The sequence below is a fragment of the Molossus molossus genome, unplaced genomic scaffold (genome assembly GCF_014108415.1).
Source record: "Molossus molossus isolate mMolMol1 unplaced genomic scaffold, mMolMol1.p scaffold_m16_p_8, whole genome shotgun sequence".
NCBI lineage: Eukaryota > Metazoa > Chordata > Mammalia > Chiroptera > Molossidae > Molossus > Molossus molossus.
In genome coordinates this window covers 2,486,739-2,507,515 of record NW_023425402.1, presented here as the reverse complement: position 1 = coordinate 2,507,515, position 20,777 = coordinate 2,486,739, and the positions used below count along the sequence as shown (strand labels likewise).

Below are 20,777 nucleotides of genomic sequence, written 5' to 3'. Positions count from 1 at the left end.
TGGTTCGATTCCCAGTCAGGGCACATGCCGAGGTTGTGGGCCAAACCCCCAGTGAGGGGCATACAGGAGGCAGCCAACTGATGTTCTCTCATCAATGTTTCTATCTCTCTCTCCCTCTCCCTCTCCCTTCCTCACTCTCTAAAAAACAATAAAGAGAAAACACAGGCCTGAAAAGACATAAGGAAACAATTGTAGAACAAGGCAAGTGAGATGGTTGCAGAAATTTGGACTTGGGAAAGATGTAGAAGAGATGGAAAAGGGAGGTGAACTGGGCTATTTTAAAAATCAAACTCCATTCTGATCAGTTATTCCTGCACGTAAACACCCGAACAGTTTTCTAAAAAACCTGCGACTGACACCCAGAAGAACCGTAAAGATAAGGAGTTAATGATGGTCTTGGGAAACTTGAAGGGACCATAAAAATAAAGAGATTAATGATGGCCCTAACCCCTGCAACCGACCCCTCGTCTCCTCTGGAGCATATTGTATCAGCCCCGGTACCAATTAAGCAGACCAGGAGGAATGTAGGTTTTTTTTCTTTGAATGTAACTTTTTCTGTTTTTCTAATGTAGTTTTTGTTTGTTTGTTTGTTTTTTTCTGTGTTTTGTTCCGATATAAGCAAAGAACAAAGGAAGCTCAGGGTTGTCGATTTGGGGAGATCCCCCCTTCAGCCCGCTGGTGTAATAAAGTGCTCCCTTACAATTCCGCTGTGCATCTCTGGTTATCTTGCTGACAGGTTACAACAGAGGGAGAAGAAAAAAGGAGAGGAGATGTTGAAAGAATCCAGAGAAGTTCAGTGTACTCTTCTTCCAACGCACCAGGCATGGTGACTTCCTTACCTCTCACCCCATTCTTAACCCCTGTATGCCTCCTTCTCTCCCGAATACCCTCTTTTCAGCTCCTGCCCCATTCCTAGATCTTCAGAAGCTGGGAAAGCCTTGAACCTGCTGTGAAGTTAGTGGGCAGCTTTGGGTCTGGTCTCTGCTGTCCCCAAGCGGTCGTTTTCGGTACTGCCAGAGAGGTGGGAGATGAGGACCAGCCATCATTGGGAGGATCAGTTTTAGGGAGACACACGGTGCAGAAGGCTTAGTGAAAAGGGGAGCACTAAGACCCAGGAGTAATGGAGGACTGCAGCAACGAGCTGGAAGAGAAGTAGGCGGGTGGGGGGGAAGGGCATTTGGTACCTTGGTAGCATCCGAAACAGAATCTGCCATAACGACAGAAATGGCCAGTCAATCCCAGGGTATCCAGCAGCTCCTGCAAGCGGAAAAACGAGCGGCTGAGAAGGTGGCAGATGCCAGAAAGAGTGAGTCGTCTCCTTCCTCCCTTGGAGTCTGGAAAGAAAACGGGGTGGGTGGACAGCAACCATTATGAGTCCTTAGGAAAACCCAAGCCTGGTGAGCAGAGAACTGGGGGCTGGGGGTGGCTGATTAGGAAAGAAGAAATGGGTATTAAAATCTAGCACCTGGTTGGCTAAGAGAAGGCAGAACAACTTTCTGGAAAGGACTGACCCCTACTATTATATTTTGTGGAGGGTTTACCCCAACCTCCTGTCCTTTCTTTTCTCTCCAGGAAAGGCCCGGCGTCTGAAGCAGGCAAAGGAGGAGGCACAGATGGAAGTGGAACAATACCGCCGAGAACGAGAACTGGAATTCCAGAGCAAACAGCAGGCGGTGAGTCTGGGGAGAGTTGGGGATGGCATGTTGGTGGGTGCATCTGGTGAGGTGTGTACAGGGTGATTCTACAAGAAAATAAGATGGTAAAGGACAGAGGGTATCCTGGTGGGGACCATGACACTGGTCAAGCTATGTGATACTTAAGAGAGTCTGAGTGTTTTGAAGGACTTGAAAAGCTTGTGGGGAATTGCCACAGTCTGTGGAGTATGATGACATTTAGGGTGGAGGGCAGAGTTCAGTGGTCATGGGTGGTGAGGGTGGGGATTGTACTATCTGTTTTAGGGTGAAGTTGCATGTCAGGTTTTGGAGGAAGGGATTGTGTTGCTCTCCTTGGTGTCTGGATATTTCTGTGGGATGGGTGGTTTTGGAGAGGGCCTTTCTCCCTGGCCTTACACCAGGATTTTTCCCTTCACATGCCTGGACCCTTTTTTCACTGTTTCTGTTTCTTTCATTTTCTCTTCTACCCCTTCGTCACCCCCCAGGCCATGGGCTCCCAGGGGAACCTGTCCGCAGAAGTGGAGCAGGCTACAAAGCACCAAGTGCAGGGCATGCAGAGTTCCCAGCAGAAAAACCGAGGACGCGTCCTGGCCCAGCTACTTGGTATGGTCTGCGATGTCAGGCCCCAGGTCCACCCCAATTACCGGATTGCTGCCTAGGACAAACCCTAGGGTCTGACTCCTTCTCAAAAAAATCCCCAAATCAGAATCACCTCCCACCCTAATTCTACTCTCCTTTCCATTCCCTAGAAATTCTAGGAGGCAGTACACAGTAATTCACCTGTGAAATACAGGTATTCCGCTCAGACCTGAATCCTGTTGTTCTTTAACCTTCCCTGGGACCTTGAACACTCTCAAGTCACCTTCACGCAACCCCTCTGTAAAATTTGTAGCATGGAGAAGCAGGGATGTAGAAAACATCCTAACTCAAGAGCCTGGCAGGCTTGGGTCCCTCTCCTGACCCTGCTACTTGTTAGCTGCGCAACCAGGACAAGCTACTTAACCTGTAGCCTCAGTGTCCTCCTCTGCGACACTGGAATAATAATGCTTACCTTTCAGGGTTGCTGCAGTGACTAGGAATCATCCTATAAAGAGCCTGGCATGTTTTCTGGAATGTGGTAGCTTTGATTCAATTAATGGCAACCTCGTGATGTTATTATCATCCCGTGTCCACTTGCGCAAACCTAAACACAGCTGTTTCCTCACTTCTGTCTGTGGCTCTCTAATGCTACTCATTCATTCTGGACCCTAGTAATTCTCTGAAGAATTGTTTCTTCCCACCTCTCTTTCCCCAGTGATCTTATGATTCCTGAAAAGATAAAATGATTTCTTTTATCCCCATTTAGTTCCAGAAAGATGCATTTCTTAGCCCTTCTTTTGTCTATCATAAGTTGGTCTCTTTATTGGATTTCTCCTATTTTTTATTCCCACAAAGACCCATCAGATGGTCGCTGCTTCCTGAGATCTGAAGTGATGTTGTGTTCCTGTGTATGCATGGACTTCCTTTGTGAATAAAATCTCAATAAAATGACTATGAGCAATACCTTTTGTTTCATCATTTCTCATTTTCAGCCACTTTCTTGTGTCTTCTTTCCGTATTCCCCAAACACTCCAAAGAGCTGTCCTTTGAAACTTGTTGGAGAAACATAGCAAATAATATGTTATTACTTCTCTAAAGAGAGAAACATAAGTGATTTCTAGTTTGGGAACTTGAGGACTATAGATGGCAACTGTGGAGAAAAGCTGGGGTGTAGGAACAAGCACTCTGTCCCTTCATTAACCAAAGAGGCTCAGACTGTAATAACAAAAGGCATTTACTTGAGCAAAAGGACTGCACCAACACTCCCATCGATGCAAATTCAGTTAACTGCTCGACTGCGGAGAGAACAAAGAAAAGCAGGGTTTATAAAAGCAAAAACCACAAAGTGCAAGTCCTTCATGCAAATGAAGGATTGCTGGCTAGGGGTTGATTGGTTCCAATATGCAAATGAGGGAGGTGAAAACTACAAGGAGCTGGTCAAGTCCTTGTGTCCCTGAAGCAGTTGTTTCAGGATGTGTGTGACAACCTTGAATTGAGTTTAGCAACTTCACAGCAGCTCAGAGAACTGCGGCACAAGGTGTGCACGGGCCCCCCTTCCTCAGTGGCCTCAGGTCCTATTTTAGTGACTCTCTTAGCAGTGCTCGTGTCATTTTATTTTCTCTATTATCACTTTGCTTTATTTTTTTTCATAGCACTTAGTACTATTTGACATGTTTATGTCTGTATGTTGTTTCCCCTGTAATGTGAACTCTATGATGACAGGGCTGTTCATTGCTATGTCCCCAGATCCTAGGGTAGCACTTGGGACAGGGTAGGCAGGATAAATACTGTTGAATAAATTGATACTTAGGGTTGGAAAAACTGCCCTTTTATGACACCATCCTTGTTACTGTATTTCTTTTGGCCACAGAAAACAGGCATGCTCCCCGAAGGACTCCAACCAATGAGGTAATCAGTAGTGCATTTATTTATTCATTTATTTAGTGGTACGTGCCTCTAGCGGGAACCAAACCCAGGACTCTCTGGTCCGCAGGTCAGGGCTCCAACCGCTGAGCCAAACCGGCCAGGGCTGTAGTAGTGCATTTATTAACCACTCTTTAAGAAGGGAGAATAAGAGGTGTTTACATCTTGGCTCTGTCACCTGACTAGCTGTATTACTTCCCACATGTTGCTTTATTCTCTAAGTCCAGGCTTTTTAATAGAATAGGAGTAATGGTCCCCACTCCTTCGTGTTAAATGATTGTGTAATCACAGTTAAAGGGCCAAACGTTTGTTATCATTTTTGTCAAACAACAGACATCAAGTCTGACCTCTGCAGCATAAAGACGGGGGCCCCTATCACATGCCTCATTCAGGAAAAAATCCTGGCTGAACAATGGGGCTATTGGGAGCAGGGCTAAGAACATTCTGGTCGCAGTAACAGTACTTATGGAATATTCTATGACCCTCAAGCCCTCATTTATCTTTACACTTAGGGTCCAATCTAGACCCCATCTCCCACTCAGTAGGTTCAGAACGCCTTGACTCGTGGCCCCTGCCCACCAGCTTAGGGTCCTTAGAACATCTTGTACATTGACCAACACTACTTTTGGGAAAATGCCATCCACGGTCCCCACGGCTGCGAAAAGGCTAAGAGCAGGACTCCCGAGCACGGATCACTCCCTCACCTGAGCTGGGGCCAGACGTTCCCTAGCTCCAGCGCGGACGCCCCCAGGTCACCTTGACTACTGGGCCAAGGACCCCGTGGGAACCCCCCGCCTCGCCAGCCTCGTCCCTCGCCACGGAGGGGTGCCCAAAGAGAAGACCTGCGTGGCAAGAACCTAAATGAAGAGGTGAGGGGCGTGGAGAAAAGTGGGACAAGAGAAAGAAAATATCAGTGGAAGGGGATGCTAGTTTCCTCTATGCCTTTTGTTACTGGCAGTACTGGAGGGGTTAGAAGTGGTTTTTAAACAAAATTCACACAGGCAGTTTCTAAAGGCAACCCCGGAACGCGCGGAACTACAGAACGGAGGAAGGTCCTTCTTCCCGGCCCTTTGCGCCTGCACGCTAGCCGCGGAGAAGGCGGGAGGCCGGGGTAGAGGGAAACTGGGAACCGGAAGTGAAGGCAGATTGCCTCCTTTGCTGTTGCTGCCGCCATACGCGTTTGCCTTGCTCAGGTAAGGTTTGGCCTTCTGTACCATCCATTTCCATCTGCGCTTCTCTGCGGCCATCCTAGTGCATGGGCTCCTGATATCCCTTCCACAGGCTATGGTCTGGTCGCTGGGGCCTAGTTGGGTCGTCATTTTCAACTCTCGCATCCTTTTCGAGAGCAAAGAGTTTCTGGGGGGGGAGGTAGGGAAGCTAGAAAGGCTTAATCCAAGATGGTGGCCTCGGCGCCATTGTGTTCCTTTAGCTCTCGGCTCCTCCGGTGGGCCTCTCGTTTGCTGGAGGCCCTGGCGACAATGAGAGGCGGCGCTAGGCGTCCTCAGGTCCTGGGCATTTTGCGGAGGGCGGGGCTCTTCTCACCTCCTCGTTTCTGGGTCTCTCGGCCCGCGGAGGACTAAGGGGAGGAGCCCGCTTCTGGGCCCAGTTGGACTTTCTTACCTGGACTTGCTCACCTTTATTTGGAGCGCTTTGCAAATGATTTCGGGAGATGTCATTGTGCGTTTTTTGGAAAGGAGTCTAACCTGAGGAGTAACGCGCGGTGCTGTGAGGCTGCTCGGTAAAGGTTCAGTTGTGCCGAGCGTCGTCCTCTCGGTTATCTTCTCACTCATTGTATGGTGGAGAGAGGGTTTTCCCCAGCAGAACCATTTCTCGTACCCCCAACCCCCGCCCTTGGCTAATGACACAGGGATCTTTAGGCTGCAGCGGAGGCTACGGAGGAGTGGGAGGCTGGTGAGCGGTGGGAGGTGAGTGGCAGCCACATGATGTTTTCATTTTGAGAAGTGAGCGCTCTGCGCAGTGATGACCTTCATCTATCACCCTTGACTGATGGCTGCTACGCCAGGGGTTGGCAGTTTGAGATGATAGGGAAAGCGCAAGGTCTGTCCGAGGATTTCTTATCCCCATTCTCCACCGCCGTAGTCATATTCTGCTGCTCATGACCTGTTCGTTTTCCTCACTGTTACTACTGACAGGCAAGGGGTTCATCAGCTGGTCTTCCACTGCTCTGATCCTAACCTTGCTGGGAGCCTGTGGCCTGAACACCTTCCCTTCCCTGGAACCACTCTCCCATTCCCTGTATTTCTCTTGCTTTTATGTTTTGTATTTCTTTGTTACTTTTATTTCCAGGTAAAGGTTTCGTAGTTTAGGGAAAGTGAGACGGGTGTGGGGATGGAAAAGAGGTGGTGAAGGCTGTGCTCATGACTGATGTCTTTTTTCTGTATGTGTTTTTTTTCCTAGCTCTTCTGTCAAAAACAATTGTCTCTTTTCCTCTATTCCTTAAGCTCCAACTTTCCTCCCTTGTTTTCACTCACTCTGCGTGACCGCATCCAGAGGCCCCTCCCCTTCTACCCCTGCCGGCCCAGTTATGGCAGAGAACGATGTGGACAATGAGCTCTTGGACTATGAAGATGATGAGGTGGAGACCGCAGCTGGGGGAGATGGGACCGAGGCCCCTGCCAAGAAGGATGTTAAGGGCTCCTACGTCTCCATCCATAGCTCTGGCTTTCGGGACTTCCTGCTCAAGCCAGAGTTACTCCGGGCCATTGTTGACTGTGGCTTTGAGCATCCATCAGAAGGTACATTTTCTCTTGGGCATAGAGTACTCGTTAGGCACTTTAATGATTGTAAAAACAGATATGTTCCTGGTCCCTCAGTGATACAGAGTTATATTTAGGATAGACTAGGAAATAAGTAGTGGAAGTACCAGAAACTATTTTATTAATAGAAGGTGTTTATGTAGGCTGGTCTTTTTATTCATGATAGCAAGAAAGTGCAGGTGATCCAAAAACAACTTAGAGGTCTGCTGTTTGTTTTTGTGACTGGCATTTTTTCTTGCCTTCTAGTTTTTAATTTTGTCTCATAATTTTATTGTTACTATTTTTAAATTAAAAATGTTTTTCCTTGATTTTAGAGAGAGAGAAAGGGAGAGGAAGAGATAGAAACATGGATGAGAGAGAACATTGGCCGTCTCCTGCATGCCCCCCACTGGGGCTTGGGCCCAAAACCTGGGCATGTGTCCTGACAGGAAATCGAACCAGCAACCTCTTGGTGCATGGGTTGACGCTCAACCACTGAGCCACACGGCCCAGGCTATTTTTTTAAATACGTTTTTATTGATTTTTTTTTTTTTTTTTTTTTTTTTTAGAGAGGAAGGGAGAGAGAGAAACATTGATGTGAGAGAGATATATCGATTGGTTGCCTCCTGCATGCCCCGTATTGGGGATCAAGCCCAAAACCTGGGCATGTGCCCTGACTGGGAATTGAAACAGGACCTCTCAGTCCATGGGACGATGCTCTACCCACTGGACCACACTGTCCATGCTTGACTCATAATTTTAAATTTCCAGAGAGGAGCTGGTTGTATCTTTAGTTCTCTTTTGGGCTGGCCAACTCTGGAAACCTTTATGGTTGTTCTAAAGGTGGCTGGCTTTTGGGTCAGGTACCAAGTCCTTCATTTAGTCCAAGGTTGTAGGGTTACGTGACCTAAAGCATGGCAGTCTAAGTAGGAGAAACGGCCTGTGGCAGGCACTCAAATGTCATGGATTGTTGAAGATTAAGGAAAAATAAGGACAGAGCACCAAAGGTGAGCTTTTGTTAGGTGCAAGTGGGCTGTTAGGAGGGGGTGGTGGGAGGGGGTTGGTTGGAGCTGGAAGATAAAGCTAGAAGGAATTAGGTCTGATTTGGAGATGAATTTGATTGATGGAGCAGAGAGGTAGAAAGTATCTGGAAATTGACAAGAACTGGTTAAGAATTCAGTGGCAAGAAATGGGTTCGGCCTGGAGACTGAAGCCTAATTTGTCTTTTTTCTTTTGTTTTTAGTTCAGCATGAGTGCATCCCTCAGGCCATTCTGGGAATGGATGTCCTGTGCCAGGCCAAGTCAGGCATGGGAAAAACGGCAGTGTTTGTGCTGGCCACACTGCAGCAGCTGGAGCCAGTTACTGGGCAGGTACAGTTGAGAGAATATAAGGGAGGGAGATTTGGTCAGGAATATTTGGGCAGGGTGTCTGTAGCTCAGCTACGTGATGCATTCAGAACTGTGAGTGCTTGTTGCTAAGATGACCTCTGTCATCCTTGTGGCCATGGGAAATATTTTGTAGTAATCATGGGGTTAATGATTTAGATCTCAGAATTAAAGTCATTTATGATCTGCTAGGTATGCTTTTGTGACAGTCACTTTCCCAGAGGGATGGTGAAGGGATATACAGTTTTTCCGTCTACTTACCCCCAAGGTGTCTGTGCTGGTGATGTGTCACACTCGGGAGCTGGCTTTTCAAATCAGCAAGGAGTATGAGCGCTTCTCTAAATACATGCCCAATGTCAAGGTAAGCCAAGGTGAAGAGACCAGGGAGAGGAGGGTGTGGGGGGTTGGAGGCATTGGGGACTTACAGACCAGCAGTCTTCATGTCCCACAGATATTAAATATCTGTATGTGAACCTGAGTTACATCTAATAGATAGTAAGTTACACCTAATAGATAGTAAATTCGTGCAAACTTTGGGCTTAATTTGGATTTGCATTATAACTTCAGAGATGTGTGCTGTATTCTAATTTTGGAGAAGCTTTAGTTTCCCTAGTTTTTTCCCTTAACACAGTGTGTAAATACGCTTGTGCAATAGGAGACCGGGTGGTTGGGCTGTGGAGGATGCTTCCCCAGGATCACCCTTCAGCTTATGCTTCTTTACGCTGACACTTTGAATCATTTCAGTGTGCTTTGGTTGACAGTTTGAGAATTTGGTGGTGTATGGCAAGGGAAGGCTGGAAACTCCAAAATGGCTCTAGTGTGGTGTGAATTTTAAGAATTCTTTAAAGTGGAAAATTGAAAGATATCTGGAAGCTGCAGCAAAGTTGGCTTGGGTTGTTCTCTGTTACCTAACCTTGATGTATATAACCTCGAACCTTCCTGGCTAGGATGGTGTGAAGAGTAGAACTTCTCTTTAGGATGTTGTAATTTTCCTTGTTGTAATTTTCCTTGCTATATTATTATTATATATATATATATATAAAACATTACACATACTTTTCTTTCTGATTGATTTTTTCTTAGAGAGAGAGGAAGGGGGGAAGAGAGAGAAACATCTATATGAGAATGAAACATTGATTGGCTGCCTCTTGCACACCCCTTACCAGGGATTGAGCCCACAACCCTGTTACTATATTTTAAAAATAACATACAAAACTGAAGTAGTAGTGGTAGTACCTGCATGGTAAAAATGCTTAAGTATTCTGGAAGACCTTACAGTGTAAAGATTTGTGTTCTTTCATCTCTGATCCAACTTCATAGAAGATAATCATTTGTTAACTTTTTTTGAAAGGTCTAATGGTTTTGTGAAATAAAGTATTAGTCACTGTTTTCTCCAATTTATCAACTTACAGATCTTTTGACTTATTTACACTGTTTCTTTTGAAACATAATTAATTTTATTATTTTTTTATCCTCGAGGACATTTTTCCATTTTTTGTTCAGATAGAGTGGGAGGGGGAGAGAGGAAGAGAGAGAGAGAAACATCGATGCGAAAGGGACACGTTGAGTGGTTGCCCACCCACACGACTAACCAGGGCCGGGGACAAACTACAACCGAGGTACGTGCCCTTAGCAGGAACTAAACCCGGGTCTCTCTGGTCCTCAGGCCGATGGTCTAACCGCTGAGCCATACTGGCCAGGGCTGAAACATAATTAATTTTAAATAAGTGTGGTCTGAATGCTATATATATTGTAGGTGTCCATGTTATGTATATCTCTTTACAAAAAAAATTTTTTTTTAATTGATTTTAGAGAGAGAGGGGAAGGGAGAGGGAGAGATAGAAATATTGATGAGAGAGAACATCGATTGGCCGCCTCCTGCATGCCCCCCACTGGGGATTTGGCCCACAACCTGGGCATGTGCCCTGATCGGGAATTGAACTGGCGACCTCTGGGTGCATGGGTTGATGCTCAACCACTGAGCCACACTGGCAGGGCTGTATATCTCTGTTTTTACACTGTCTGTGTCAATAGCGTTTACTTTCTGTCCTTTCCCTAAGTAGTCTTGTCTAGGTTGAATCTAAAACTTGGAGACCAGGAAAGAGTTTCCATTGTTATGACTGTGGAAGCATTTACTGTTGAGCTCTGTGGTGAGCTAGAGTTGCATTTCCTCCCGTATAGGTCCAGCTCATCACCTTTGTGCCTATGTGCTTGGTGTCAAGATCAAACACAAATTGGCATGACATTTCCTTTTGCCCAAAATTATGCTACAGTGACTTGAAGGGACTGGGCCATTTCTACAGAATGTCCTATCTCTGGATTCATCTATCTGGTTAACTCCCTTTTTTAATCCTTACCCGAGGAGATGTTTTTCATTGATTTTTTTTTTTTTTTTTTTTTTTTTAAGAGTGGGAAGAAGGAGGAGGGGCGGGGAGAGAAACATTGATGTGAGAGAGATACAGGGATGAGTTTTCTCCTTTATGTGCCCTGACAGGAATTGAATCCACCACCTTTTTGGTGTATGGGACAGTGCTCTAACCAACTCAGCCACCTGGTTGAGGCTTATTTGGTTAACTTCTTTATAGTGTTGTTTAGTTTGTACTTTGCTTCCTAGTATTTCCTGTAAACTGAAATTTTTTGGTAAGAAAACTTCGTGGGTGATGCTGTATTCTTCATGTTTAGTGATTTTAGATTTACTGTAGAATTAGGGTCATGACAGTCTGATTCCTTCCCTGCCCTTGAAACTAGGAAGCAATTTTTGGTGTTATACTGTACTAAGTCCCTAATCCTCAACAACTATTCTAATGGTTTTAATATGGAGTAATGTTAAGCCAGAATCAGTAATTTTATATGGTTTGTACAGAGGAGTTTAAAAGTCTGGGTTGAGTTAGGAAAACTCGATGTTCTATGAGCTTTGTGGCAGTACTTGACATTCTGGTGATTCCTTGCTGCTCTCATGCTAAGCCTGTTCTTAGAGTCATGGGAAGGATGGTTAAGGCAGAGGAACTTAATGCTGGTCCTGACTGCCCAGATTAGCCATGTAACTTTGGGCAAGTCATTTTTGTTTCTTAGCCTCAATGTTTGGGGATATAGTGATTTTAGATTAGATGGCCTCTAATATCCCTTTTAGCTCTGAAATGTTCTAAGAATTGGTTTAGAGCAAACTGAAAGGATGGGTACTATGGGGAGATTGGAATCATTATTTCTTTTTTTAAAACACTTTTTCTTTATTGATTTTAGAGAGAAAGGAAGGGAGAGACAGAGAAACATCGATGAGAGAGAACATCGATTGGCCGCCTCCTGCATGCCCCCCTCTGGGGATTGGGTCCACAATCTGGGCATGTGCCCTGACCAGGAATCGAACTGGCGACCTCTTGGTGCATGGGTTGATGCTTAACCACTGAGCTACTCTGGCTGGGCTGGAATCATTGTTTCATTGTGAGACACTCTTTTCTCCCGGGTTGGCAGGTTGCAGTGTTTTTTGGTGGTCTGTCTATCAAGAAGGATGAAGAGGTGCTGAAGAAGAACTGCCCGCATATCGTCGTGGGGACCCCTGGCCGCATCCTAGCCTTGGCTCGAAATAAGAGCCTGAACCTCAAACACATTAAACACTTTATCTTGGACGAATGTGATAAGATGCTCGAACAACTCGGTGAGTGGCAGTGCCAGGATTGGGCTACTGATCTGGGGGTTGCCCTTTGGAGCCAAATGATGTTTATTTGATACAGGAGCCTTTAGTGCAGGGCGACTCTTAATCTGCTACCCATCACTGATGGTTTTGGCTTCCTTGGTTGGTTGTTGTTACGCATTTTAAGCAGCCTTGTTGCTTAGGGAGAAGGGTGTCCTATTCTTCATTCTGTGTTAGATGTTTCTTTACCTTTGAGAGGAGAGACTTCGTTGATCTTGGACATTGGTTACACCTCCCTTTCCTTTAGGTATTTCTACAGTGATGTCATAGGGGAGACACCGAACGAAGAGAGGCAGCGGTCTGCCCTCTCACATCCTCAGCACAGCATATATCATCAGGCTTTCCAGCTGAATAGACTTGTAGACTTAAGTTCTAGGACTAACGTGGAGAGTGTTGCTAGGTGTCTGCGTGGCTTGGTGTTCCAGTGTGCTAAGTGGGGTTAAAGGAAATTTTCTCTAAGAACTCAAATTTGGTGAATGAGAATGGGATGACCATAGCCTTAGGGACAAGTCATTCCAAGTGATCTCTGGCTGTATCCACATGGCAAGCTACAAAGTGGGCTCCAAGTAGAGATGTCCTGTTGGCCTGACTGGTAGGAAAGTGATCCAGAGGAAGCAGGGTGTGGACTCTGACAGCTGGAATATAACAGGTAGCCAGGCCTTGGGGAGAGACCAGTAAGAAGAAGGGAATTGTAGAGTGTTTTCCAGCTGTGTTGTCCTTGGGGGCACCTCTGTGGTGGGCTGTATCCCTGTTTCACAGTTGAATGCTTCGGGTTTCATGTATACTTCTTGCCTGGTTAAAATACAGAGTTGGAGTCTGATTCCAAATCTTGATTCCAAATGTATTGTTCTTTCTGTTGTATTACTCTGGATGTGATTTCATGAGACTTGGAGGAAATAGAGAGAAACCTGAGGCATGTCCTTTCTTGAACTGACTGTTGCACACACATTTCCAGCAGTCCTGACCTCACTGGCAGGCCTATCTGGTCTTTGTTTATGACACAAGCTGTTTTTCTTCTCTGTTTTCTTTTGCCCCTTTTCTCATAGACATGCGTCGGGATGTCCAGGAAATTTTTCGCATGACCCCCCATGAGAAGCAGGTCATGATGTTCAGTGCTACCTTGAGCAAAGAGATCCGGCCAGTCTGCCGCAAGTTCATGCAAGACGTAAATACCCTTCTACCTTCTCTTCCTCCACTCCCTGCCCACTGCCTCCTCCCCTTCCGTGCCCTCTTCCTCCAGACTCCCTTGTCCTTCAAGTGCCAAGAAGGGGGCACGAGCCCATCTGGGAGTGATGGCTCCTTGAAGAAACGCACAGAGGCAGAGACAGCTAGTGTTAGGGTCTGCGCGGGCGCCAGGGAAATTCCGGAAGACTTGGTCGGGTTAACATGAGAGCGGGTAGTGTTCGACTTTTTTTTTTTTAAATCACAGCATTTTTGAACCTCTTCTCCCTTTCGGGGGAGAGGGCAGGGTTTTCTGCCCTCCACCCACCCATCGTCTCCTACATATCCCCTACAGCCACGCACCCTCAAGGTGGCATCGAGCATACAACTGGAGCCTTCTGCTCCCCAAAACTCATGACCTCCCGGTGGCAGGAGAGCAAGAGAGGGACAGACAGTTGGCAGGGCATGTCCAAAAGAAGAGCAAACAGCACACATGAATCTGCTCCCTCCCCACCTCCAGGGGTGGGGGCCTTTGGCACCTCAGTCCCCGATCCCCTACTCCTTCCCGCGCGAACCTCCTCGCACCCACGTGGAACCTCGGTTGATGTGAGCCATGAGCCATGAGCCGGCAGCAGAGAGAAGCACTGTGGCGCAGCGGGGGAATTCAGACGGCACCGGCGGTGGATGGCGGCAGCGGAGGCCGCGGGGAAACCTGACCAGGAAGCTGAGGACCAAACCAGCCTCTTTTTCCGTTCCCGGTTTTTTTCCTGAACCCAAGGCGTGCCGTGCTCCTTATTTCCCCATATGTGTTGGGTGGGGAGGGGTGTCCTGAATGGGGTGGTAGTTTTTTTTCTTTTTATTTAATACTCAGAGGAGAGGGGTATAGGAAAGGTGAAGTGAGGCACTTGACCTGATGTGGCAGGCGGATCGGGCTGGGGCTGGGTGGCCCGTTGGTGAGCAGTGGCATGTACTGCGCACCTCCCTGCTCTGCTCCTTCCCATGGAGGGCAGCTCCTTGTCTGTAGCTGGACCTGGGCTACACTTAGTTTTGAAAGAGGCCATGGAACTTTTTTCTGGAAAGCCTGCCTTTGCTAGCCTGCCTTCTGCAGTCTGCTCCTGGCTGTCCTCTGTGGCACACCTCTTTTCCTGAGGCCGTGGGCCCTGGGTCTTCATGTTAGCTGTGTTCCCAGGGTAGTGAAGAAGGATAGGAAATCTGGGCTCGAGTTGGGTTTTGTGTCAATTCCTGTCTTTTAAATTTTTTTATTTATTTTACTTTATTGAAAATTTTTAATTTGTCTTTTTTTAATGCTACCGTCCTCCCCTTCATGGGTAAAAAGATAAGTGCATACCTGCAGCTCTGGGTTTCCTGGCACCACTTACAGGTGCTTCCACGTGACACTGGATGGCGTGCACCTTAGCTCGGGCCAGTCTCATCTAGACCTATGCCCTTGTGGTCGAGGGCGAGCTGTTCTTCAGCTCGAGCCCCTGAGCCCCTTTGCTTCTCCTTTCCTGGTGTTTTGATTGGGTCTCTCGCAGCGTCCCTTCCCAGCATGGGTGTGGCTCCCTCCTGGAGAGCTTGTGGAGCAGCCCTCGTCCTTTCCGCACCCTTGTGCTCGCTCTGATGGGACTGTTCTGGCGTCCGGTCAGTGTCCCCACCATTTCCCAGGGGTTTGGATCATATTCTCCCTTTGAGGATTTTCTAGTTTTTTCCATCCCCACCTCCATTTGAGGTAATGGCATCTTGCCATTGGGTGGTTTCTCTGCTTCTCTTCTCTCTGTCAAGTTCCTTCCCAGGACAGTTTCAGTCGGGCAGTCTTAGGGCTCCACTGGTAGGGAGGAAATTAGATCTAAAGTGGAGGAGACCATATGAAAATGGTGGTGTTTTGGGGGGTGGGGTGAGTTTTCAGTCTTTTCTTCTCCCCATTCCCCCCATGGGGTGTATTGGAGATCAACTTCCTCCACCCCCCCAGGTTTAACCCCCCCACTCTGCCCTCCTCCCGTTCCCCACCCCCTGCTCCCCCTCCCCCTCAGCCAATGGAGATCTTCGTGGATGATGAGACGAAGCTGACGCTGCATGGGTTGCAGCAGTACTACGTGAAACTGAAGGACAACGAGAAGAACCGGAAGCTCTTTGACCTTTTGGATGTTCTTGAGTTCAACCAGGTCAGTTGTTAAAGATCCAGTAGGAGGATGAGCTGGTCTCCAACGGGAGCAGAGATCTGTATTCAGTACCCTGTTGTTGAGGAAACCGCACAGTGATGTAAGAGAGTGGTGGACACCTTCTCTGAAGTGACTTTTTTTTTTCTTTATTAATTTTATTTATTGATTGATTTTTGAGAGAAGAGAGGAAGGGAGAAGGGAAGAGAGACAAAAACATCGATAAGAGAGAACATCAATTGGCCACCTCCTGCTGCTCCCCACTGGGGATCGGGAATCCAACTGGTGACCTCTTGGTGTATGGCTTGATGCTCCACCACTGAGCCACACTGGCCGGGCTCTTTTTTTTTTTTAAATCATCACCTGAGGATGTTTTGATTGATCTTAGAAAGAGAGACATTGATTGGTTGTCACCCTGTATGTACCCTGACGGGATCACACCTGCAACCTTTTTTTAGATCTTCACCCAAGGATATTTCTCCATTTATTTTCAGACAATGTGAGGGAGAGAGAGAAAGAGAAACATTGATGTGAGAGAGACACATTGATCAGTTGCCTCCTGCACCACCCCGACCAGGGCTGATCGAACCCACAACTCTTCAGTCTGTGGGCTGACGCTCTAACCAGTGAGTGAGTGGCCAGGGCAGCCTGCACCTTCTGTGGTGTACCAGACAACACTCCAAGGAGCCACCCGGCCCATCTTAAGTGAGATTCTTCTAAGTGAGAATATAAATGTCTTGGAGCTGAGCGTGAGCAAGGGGGGGCTGCTTTTCTGTTCCATTGCTGGCATAGACGGGTACTCTGTAAATAAACTCAGTAGGTAACCTCAAAAAAATAAAGCCCTTAAAGGGTAGCCCTGGCTGGTTTGGCTCAGCTGTTAGAGCGTCGGCCCATGCACCAAAGAGTTGGGGGTTTGATTCCAGTCAAGGGCACGTACCTCAGTAGTGGTTCAATCCCCAGCCTTGGTTGGGGTCATGCAGGTGGCAACTAGTCAGTGTGTCTTTCTAGCATCAATGTTTCTCTCTCTTCCCCCTCCCCCTCCCACTCTCCCATTCTCCCATTCTTTTTTTCTTTTTTATCCTCACCCAAGGATATTTTTTTTACATTTATCATCAGATAGAATGGGAGAGAGAGAAACGTTGATGTGAGAAACAGACACATCGACTGGTTGCCTCCGTACAACCCAACCAGGGATGGGATGAACTGTAACTGAGGTACGTGCCCTTGGCCAGAATCGAATCCGCGACCCATTGGTCCACAGGCCCACGCTCTAACCGCTGAGCCAAACCAGCAAGGGCCCTCTCTTCCATTATCTCGGAAGATAAATGGAAAAATACCCTCGGTTGAGGGTTAAAATAAAAATCCTTAAAGTATTTAATAAGGTTGAAAAGTTCTGAAATTTGTTTTTCCTGTACTATTTACTGAGAAGTGTTGCATCATTTTACCTGTTACATGGTTTATTTGCACTAAAATCTATCTAGAATTAGGGTAAAGTTACATTTAGAGCAGAAAGGAAACATGATAGGGACTGAGAGGAATTCCTTTAGAAGAGTAATTACCCAGAACTCCTTTTTCATACAATGTCCTGCACGCGTGGACCCACATCTCACACGCACACACGCAGGTGGTGATCTTTGTGAAGTCTGTGCAGCGTTGCATTGCCCTGGCCCAGCTCCTGGTGGAGCAGAACTTCCCAGCCATCGCCATCCACCGTGGGATGCCCCAGGAGGAGAGGTGAGTTGGAAATGGGGAAGATGTTTTGTATCCTTGGGAGGAAAAGAAACTTGAGAGAAGGGACTCTCAACATTTTTCTAATTTCCTTTCTCACAAAGGCTTTCTCGGTATCAGCAGTTTAAAGATTTTCAACGACGAATTCTTGTGGCTACCAACCTATTCGGCCGAGGCATGGACATTGAGCGGGTGAACATTGCCTTTAACTACGACATGCCTGAGGATTCCGACACCTACCTGCATCGGGTCAGCACTGTGCCCGCAAGGACATTCAGTGATCTCTCCCACCCCGCATTTCTGTCTTCATAGTATGCATCTCATCCCTCCTCTTGGGTGTTTTCCCCTTGGGGTTTCCAGTCCTACCTTCTGTCTCCTCCCAGGTGGCCAGAGCAGGCCGGTTTGGCACCAAGGGTTTGGCCATCACGTTTGTGTCAGATGAGAATGATGCCAAGATTCTCAACGATGTGCAGGATCGCTTTGAGGTCAATATTAGTGAGCTGCCGGATGAGATAGATATCTCCTCCTACAGTGAGTATCGATTACAGAAACCCACTCCCCTAACTCCTTAGTTCTCCTTGTTCCTTACTGTGTTTGTCTGGGATCCCATTATGTGGGTAAAGCCCCTAGTACATCATGGGCACCTGACGAGTTCACGCCCCCCAATCTCGATGCTGTGTTCGGATGTTTAGTTCACCTCTATGGGATCTCTTCTGTCATCAGATTCTTTCTTTCCCTACCCCCACATCTGCCCTTTAGACCCAGCACCATACAGACATCTGCGTGTGTGGGCATGTGTTTCTGCCAACCTCACCTTTTTCATGTCTTTTTCTAACTGCTGTATTTTCTCTTCAGTTGAACAGACACGATAAAGGACTCATCTTCCTGTTCTGGAATGTGACAGTCTGTCCCTCTTCAGGAGATGACACCAGGCGTGGGGGTGAAGGAGACACTACTGCCACCTACCCCTGACAACCCCTGCCCCGCCCCATGCCTTCCCTCTGCCCACCCCATGCCCGCCCTCTTTTGCATCACCACTTCTAAACTCCTATTTCCTTATTTGTCAGAACTTTTTTTAACAAAACTAAAAAACACATGTGTCTTATGGTGTCTGTAAGCGCTCCTTTTATTAGATTTTGGGTGAAGTTTTAGGTTATTTACGTGGGGCCAAGTTCATCAGAGGGAGGGGTCAAAGTGGGGGATGTGGCTAAAAAGACTTCAGAGGTCATGGTTCTCCACTGCTTTCCAGTGACTGGCCCTCTGGAGTGTCTTCTGTTTTCCTTAGCAGCCTGGGAATGCTAGTGTGTTTCTGATTGGCTTCAGGGCAGGTGGTGTTCAGTGTTTCCCCTTGTTGGAGGGTGAAGTGGCAATTGGGGAAGCTTAGGTTTCTCCTCCCAGGCTCTCTCGGTGTCTCCTCATCTGCTCCTTCAGTTTCTGGATCTTGAGCACCAGGGCCTGGGCTTCCCAGGCCCCCTCTTGCCCTTCCAGCAGGGCCTGGTACAGCTCCAGCTGTTGCTCTAGCAGCTCCTCAGCCTGGGCCAGCTCAGCTGTGCGCCCAGGACCCTGCGGGAGGGGTGTGAGGAGGGAGCATCAGCCAGGTCAGGGGGCTGAGGCTTGCTGGGAGTCAGGAATGCTGCTTCTCCCGTTTCTGACCCCATTAATTTAAGGGTAGCTTCCTGTCTTAGGCATAGGCCTCTTGGGAAGGGGGTACAGATAGAGATCCCTGGCCCTGGGGTTGTAACTGGACTTAAGGGGAAAGGAGAGGACTGCCTGCCCCTCCCCCTGCTCCCAGAAATAATTAACTTACATGAGGCGAAATTCCTGCTCAAGGACTTTGTGGGCTGCAGTGAGGGAGGGGTGCTGGCAGTAGGAGCCCTGAGGTGGGGTGGGGTGGGGGTGGGGAACCTGCTGGGAAGCTGAGAGTTGGACTAGGCAACAGACTCTAGGGATCAGGGTTGGTGTCTATCTCAGCTTGTGATACAGGGAGAGATTGAGGGGATTCCTGCCCCCAGGATAAATCTCCCCTCATGCCTTCCACCCCCACTCCTGGTGCCACTTACTGTGGTGGGGGACCTCATCTTTCCGCTGCCTGTGGAGCTGGTCTGCTGTTTTGTGCTCGTCTTGGGGCTCTGGGAGCTGTACCTCTGGGGCCCCTGAAGCATCAGGGGCCAGGAAGGCAGGAGGAGGCCTCGGCAGCAACATCGGGAGAGCCAGGGCAGAAGGAGGACCATGGTGGATGAGGCAGGGAGCTGTGTGAGCTGTCCAGCAGCCACCAGGAACTGGCTTCTACTGGGCCCTGGCCTTGGCCTTGGCATTGGCCTCGCTTCAGTGCCTGGTCCTGCCCCTGCCCTCACCTCCCTCCCAACCTGGCTCTGGGCAGTCCTGTTCCTGATGTGAAAATGTTCTGCTGGTTCAGGCAGAACTGGCTTTAGAACACATGCCCAGCCTACCACATCTTATGCCTGTTTTTCTTAGCACTATGTCTTATTGCTCTCCATTCTGTAAGGTAGGAATTATATCACTGATTCTGCGGAGGAGGAAACTGGCTGAGGGTTTCATTCAGCATTCTTTTGTCGGTGCCCTCTCTGGGCTAGAGGAGCTCAAGGCTCCGCAGCGGGAGGCTCACCCCCAGGTCTACCTGACTCGAAAGCGCCTACCCACTGACCTGGTTCTAGTATAGATTTCCCCTTAATTTCCCTTTCCTCTTGCTGGACCAGCATGACCTCTCTTGTCCCTGTTGTGCATTGCATGTTGTAGGGGTTCACCTTTGGTAGGTCTTGGCACTGGTTACCACTTTTACCCTTGGCTCCTGATAGAGCATGAGTGGGGTTGGGGTGGGGAACCTGCTGGGTACAAGTTTCAAGCTTTGTTGAGCCAGTGAGACCTCCCTTCACATGTGCTCTAGAACAAAAGCCTTACCCACATGCTGCGTGTGAACCTGGTGTCTGCCTGGTAGGCTTCCTCCTGTGTGTGCTGCAGTGCTGTCCTGCTGTGGCTGGAGGGCATAGCCACATTCCTCTGGGCAGAGGTGGCTCAAAAGGGAAGGGATCATCTGGTAAAAAGAAAATCGTTTCAGAAGGCAAGATTGCTAGAGAGTGGACAGCTGCAAACCAGCTTTGAGACATCATGCTAAGTTCACAGGTTGCCTGCCATGGCGTAGGGGTCTAGGAGCCAGGGCTGGCCTTCCTGGAGGTTAGTGGTTCTCAAACTTGGGCTGAAGCACCTTTAGATGAGGCCAAGGACCTTATAATTTCCATGAGTTGACATGTGTCCACTTTTTGGTGGAAAAGAACCATGAACCCTGAAGAATATGGGGGAGTTTTCCCCCATGTCTCTTGGTGAGGGGAGTTGTGCATGACCCACGTGCACAGCTGAAAGTCTTGGTTATTGGAACACAGGAGGCCCACCCTACTAAGAGTTACGGGAAACTGCCCAATGCAAGGTTAAACAACCCACCAGAAACACATTGAAACTAAATAACATTTATAAATTAAAAGCAAGATGAACAGCTATTAAGAAAACATGAAATTCCTGGGAGACAATGTAAATAATGTTCTAATAACAAAGTATTCTTCCTGAAAACAATATTACAACCATCTGAGTTTTTATCTTAGGGTATGAGCTCTAAAATGGACTAAGCTCCAATAATTTATAGTCAGTAGTCCTAAACAGTAAGTTAAAAGGGTCTGGATTTTGGCTTTGCTCATCTGTGAGAGCTGAAGAAAGA

General features: G+C 47.8%; 3 protein-coding genes and 2 non-coding genes across 7 annotated transcripts; 4 read left to right on the top strand and 1 right to left on the bottom strand.

The window, feature by feature from the left end:
* The first annotated feature begins 1,173 nt into the window (after positions 1-1,173).
* Positions 1,174-3,201, top strand: ATP6V1G2 (ATPase H+ transporting V1 subunit G2). The gene is made up of 3 exons (XM_036247975.1): positions 1,174-1,306; positions 1,573-1,673; positions 2,159-3,201. The coding sequence occupies exons 1-3, from the start codon at positions 1,225-1,227 to the stop codon at positions 2,330-2,332; spliced, it is 357 nt and encodes a 118-aa protein (XP_036103868.1). The 5' UTR covers positions 1,174-1,224; the 3' UTR covers positions 2,333-3,201.
* A 2,092-nt stretch (positions 3,202-5,293) lies between these two features.
* DDX39B (DExD-box helicase 39B) lies at positions 5,294-18,155 on the top strand. 3 transcript variants are annotated; one of them, XM_036247972.1, is made up of 11 exons: positions 5,294-5,368; positions 6,638-6,931; positions 8,175-8,302; positions 8,586-8,678; positions 11,786-11,969; positions 13,052-13,170; positions 15,197-15,328; positions 16,947-17,056; positions 17,155-17,299; positions 17,434-17,581; positions 17,906-18,155. In XM_036247972.1, exons 2-11 carry the CDS (start codon positions 6,721-6,723, stop codon positions 17,920-17,922), a joined length of 1,287 nt encoding a protein of 428 aa, XP_036103865.1. In that variant the 5' UTR covers positions 5,294-5,368; positions 6,638-6,720; the 3' UTR covers positions 17,923-18,155. The 3 variants fall into 3 exon arrangements, with proteins under 3 accessions (XP_036103865.1, XP_036103863.1, XP_036103864.1); XM_036247970.1 differs by having other exon boundaries at positions 5,307-5,368; positions 6,594-6,931; XM_036247971.1 differs by lacking the exon at positions 5,294-5,368 and adding an exon at positions 5,379-6,100.
* LOC118622100 lies at positions 6,111-6,188 on the top strand. The gene has a single exon (XR_004957925.1). It is a non-coding gene; the product is annotated as a small nucleolar RNA SNORD83 (small nucleolar RNA).
* On the top strand, positions 12,021-12,095 carry LOC118622102. The gene has a single exon (XR_004957927.1). It is a non-coding gene; the product is annotated as a small nucleolar RNA SNORD83 (small nucleolar RNA).
* Positions 18,156-18,430: 275 nt separating the features above from the next.
* Positions 18,431-19,281, bottom strand: MCCD1 (mitochondrial coiled-coil domain 1). Its single transcript, XM_036249386.1, has 2 exons — positions 19,111-19,281; positions 18,431-18,613 (listed from the first exon to the last, which is right to left on the bottom strand). The coding sequence occupies exons 1-2, from the start codon at positions 19,279-19,281 to the stop codon at positions 18,431-18,433; spliced, it is 354 nt and encodes a 117-aa protein (XP_036105279.1).
* Positions 19,282-20,777: the final 1,496 nt, after the last annotated feature.